Source organism: Galeopterus variegatus, unplaced genomic scaffold (genome assembly GCF_000696425.1).
Source record: "Galeopterus variegatus unplaced genomic scaffold, G_variegatus-3.0.2 Scaffold15450, whole genome shotgun sequence".
Lineage (NCBI taxonomy): Eukaryota > Metazoa > Chordata > Mammalia > Dermoptera > Cynocephalidae > Galeopterus > Galeopterus variegatus.
In genome coordinates, this window is record NW_007741561.1 from 1 (window position 1) to 3,796 (window position 3,796).

The 3,796-nt window shown below is 58.5% G+C and overlaps 1 protein-coding gene across 1 annotated transcript in view; it reads left to right on the forward strand.

Moving 5' to 3' along the window:
* Positions 1 to 317: 317 nt before the first annotated feature.
* LOC103582264 (chromodomain-helicase-DNA-binding protein 5) overlaps positions 318 to 3,796 on the forward strand; it is a gene marked incomplete at both ends in the record, with an annotated part of 23,681 nt that continues 20,202 nt past the window's right edge. The window contains 2 exons of the mRNA XM_008563910.1: positions 318 to 497; positions 3,257 to 3,375. Coding sequence (XP_008562132.1) covers positions 318 to 497; positions 3,257 to 3,375 — 299 coding nt within the window. The remainder of the gene's footprint in view (positions 498 to 3,256; positions 3,376 to 3,796) is intronic.

The window sequence follows — 3,796 nt, forward strand, 5'->3', positions numbered from 1 at the left end:
AAGTCCATAGAAATCTGACTATGATTGAAGCAGCGCCTGTGCTCGCTCCGAGGGCCATGTGAGCGGGCTGCACGCAGCGCCCTGGCGGGGAAGTCCACCTTCGCAAGAGGCCTTCCCTGCACCCTCCACCACTCCTACTGCCCTGTCACTGGGGACAAGATCCTTGACCGGGACTGGCTCTGGGTGGCTCCTCGGGCTGTGAGCAGGGGGACATTGATGAGGAATGGGAGTGACCGATCCGCGGTGTGGGCCAGGAGGTTGCCCGCTCTCGGGGCTGTATCCCCCCATTGCCCTCACCGCCTCCCTTTCTTTTTCAGGGGAGCAATGATGAGCTGTCAGAAAACGAAGAGGATCTGGAAGAGAAGTCGGAGAGTGAAGGGAGCGACTACTCCCCTAATAAAAAGAAGAAGAAAAAACTCAAGGACAAGAAGGAGAAAAAAGCCAAGCGCAAAAAGAAGGACGACGAGGAGGAGGAGAACGAGGACGGAAGCTTAAAGGTACCGGGACGGAGCCGCGCCCGTGCTGGGGGTCGCGCCTCGCCCGAGTCGCGGGGCCAGGGCGTCCTTTCCCATCCGGCGGGCAGATGGGGCCGCATGTGTGCACCCACGCACGTGGACGTCAAGCAAGATCTATGAGTCCTACTGGAGCCAGAAGTCTCGGAGACATATTGAAATAATGGTGGACGAAGTTTAGGAGCTCGTGTCGCGCAGCGTCCTGCTGACGGATTGCCGCCCCTGGCAACAGCTCACCCGCACGAGTGTGCAGCTGTTTCTAGGGAGGGTGATAGATAGTGGGAGCTCAAGTTGAGTGTCAGGAACCTCGTGCTTGCAGCGATTTGGGAAAATAAAACAACAAATGGAGTCTTTGCCACAGAGGCGGCTGGACAGCTCCTCCGCTGACGGTGGAAAGGGGGCTTTGTGACTCAGTGCGTGTTCTGAGGTTCTGCCTGGGGGGCGCTCCGAGGTGCCTGCTGCACGTGGAGCAGAGAAGCTGTGGAGATGGGCCTGCAGCTCCCCCTGGGGACACACGTCTTCCCCATGGACATGGGAAATGACGTGAACTGAGCCAAGGCTGTGGGGTCATCCTAAGGCCCCTCTAGTCTCAGAGGCTGTACCATGGGGGTGCTGGGGGGTGGGGAAGGGGCCCCGGGTGAGGCCAGAGAGCGGGTTGTGGGCCTCAGCTCTCACACAGCGGGCGGGTGACAGGAGGCAGTTGGGGACAGTTGGCTGCCTTTGTTCTTTCATAAGGCACCAAGGCTCAGTTTGGGCTAGCCGTGGGTTTTAAGATAAACGCTCCGTAAATATTAGTACAGTTGCTGTTGGGTGAGGCAGGAATCCTGAACATGAATGACTAAAGTTAGGTAGCTCAGAAGAGCCATTCTTACAGGCGGTGTCGTGACACCCAGGGTGATGTTATGAGTCATCTGTGACTGATAATAGCTGAGGGGCTGATGGTTTTGAAAGATGAGTTTAAGGAGCAATTCAGGGCTATCCTGTAACAATATCATCCATCGCTCACGTGTTCTGCTCTGTGTTCCCGAGTTGGGGCCATGGGGCCCATGTGCCTTCAGGAATGGCTCTGTGTGTCCATGGGGGCGGGTTGGCCACCACGGGGGTGCCACATGGGAACATCTCTGGACTGTCACAGACAGGAGTTGAGAGCCAGGTTCCTGGGCCCTCCTGCTGGGCTGGTCAGGCAGGCTTGTTTCTCAGCTTAGGGGGGCTTCAGGGGCCAAGGGAGACCGTGTACTACCTGGGCGGCTTTCTGTTGTGGGTGGAGAAAGCCCAGCTCCAAGGGGCTTAGGCAGTAAAGGGGTTTGTGGGATCAAGTCCCTGAGAATTATGCGTCAAGGGGGCCTCTAGGTTGTGGTGCCCAGTGGTGTCATCGGTGGCCTCTGGGTTGTGGGGCACAGTGGTGTCATCGGGGGCTTCTGGGTTGTGGGGCACAGTGGTGTCATCAGGGGTTGCTTCTTTGCATCTCTCGCTCCGCCTCTGCGGCGTCAGCTCCAGGCTCAGGCCAGGCACCCTTGTGGCTGAACGGGTGCAGCAGCGGCAGCAGCTTGGGGTGCTCAGGGGTCTGAGCAGCAGACCCAGCGCTTCCCCTGAGTGGACTGGCCTAAGTCACAGGACCACCCTGACGGGACTTTGGCCTAGGAGTGGTGTGTGCTGATTAGCTTAATGGATCAGTGGGCGGGGCCGGGGCAGCTCAGGGCTGCCTGACAGAAGTGTGGTGTGGGGGGAAAGAGGAAGGTGGGGTGGGTTGGGTGTCAGCAGCTGCGGACACATATTGACACACCCTGTACCCAGCACCTATGCTAACTCATTCTCTAATGGGAGGCAGATACTGCTGCTATTATCCCCATTTTAGAGATGGGGAAACTGAGGCAGAGAGGTTGGGTAACTTGTCTACTTCTCACCACTGGTATTTGGCAGAACCAGCCCAAGCCCATAGCCAGCACCTCCCGGTCTGACCCCAGCCATCCTGGGGCTGTTCGGTCATCTGGTCATCTGACTCCTGGGCTGGCTCTCTTGAGAGCTCACTGGGTGCCCCTGGGATGTCACACACCTACTGGGTCTCAGTGCTCCATTTGGAAAGTGAAGCAGTAGTCTAGGGACCCTCTCAGGGCTCTGCCCCCAGCTGGGCCATTGTACCATGCTCCTGCCCAGGTCAGGGGCACCTTCTTGTCCCTAGGACCCAGCAGTGGTCTGTCCTTTCATAGGGGCCATGCATGACTGTGCCTGGGGCATCCTGGAGAGGCCTCATTTCTCTACAACGTGCCTAGGCAGCCCCTAAGCCCTGCTTCCTCCCTGGAGACACTTCCCTTCTAAAACCATCTTCAGGCCATTTTATAGTCCCTCTGCCCAAATTCCCAAATTCCCAGAAGATATTTCTCAGAGCGTGAGTCCCCTTATTCTGCCCTCTCAAGAGGGAGCCCTGGGCCTGGGGTTTGGCCTCATCTCCCACAACTGGCTGGTTTCCCTTTCTGGAAGTTCTGGGCACACACATGACTTCCCCCCCACTCCCCCACCCCCACCACGAGCTGGCATCTGAGCTGTTCCCACTGAGCAGGGCTGCCAGGGCTGGGACGCCTTAGGATGTTTTCAGAGGTGGGTGGGAACTGCTCTTGTGAAATTGCAGACACCACCTCTCCCCTCCCTTCTATTCTGAGGCCTCCTGGGCAGGAACCCCTGGGGATGGGGGTGCAGATCAGAAGGGTCCCCACCTCTGAGTCCACCTCTGGCCTGTGTCTTTGTAGGAACCCAAGTCTTCGGGGCAGCTCATGGCTGAGTGGGGCCTGGATGACGTGGACTACCTGTTCTCAGAGGAGGACTACCACACGCTGACCAACTATAAGGCCTTCAGTCAATTCCTCAGGTGGGCTGGGAGCCAGGCCACCCTCCAGGCCTGCATGTCCCCTGGGTAGTACCATGTCAGGCGAGGGAGACAGATCCCGGGCTCCTGGGGTGGACTGGGGGCTGTCAGGCCGACTCACTGACTTGGGCAGAGCTGGCGGGAGAGGGCAGGACCCGTTCATTTTAACAGACGTTGGGCCCTCCCTTGCTGGGCCTGTCCCCGAGCCCTGTGTCTCTTCCCCTTGGGAGGGGGTCTCAGTCTTTCCCGGGGCCTTTAGCCACCATGGCCTGTCTCAGCTTGGTGGGGTGGGGCAGGAGACCCCAAGGCCCGCTGTTGGCCTCTCGGACCTTTCGGATCTTGCAGGATCTGGAAACCCGATTAGAAAGTTGCCAACTGTGTGAACAGGGAATCAGGAGTGTTTTGGGGGTGGATGGTTGTCCCA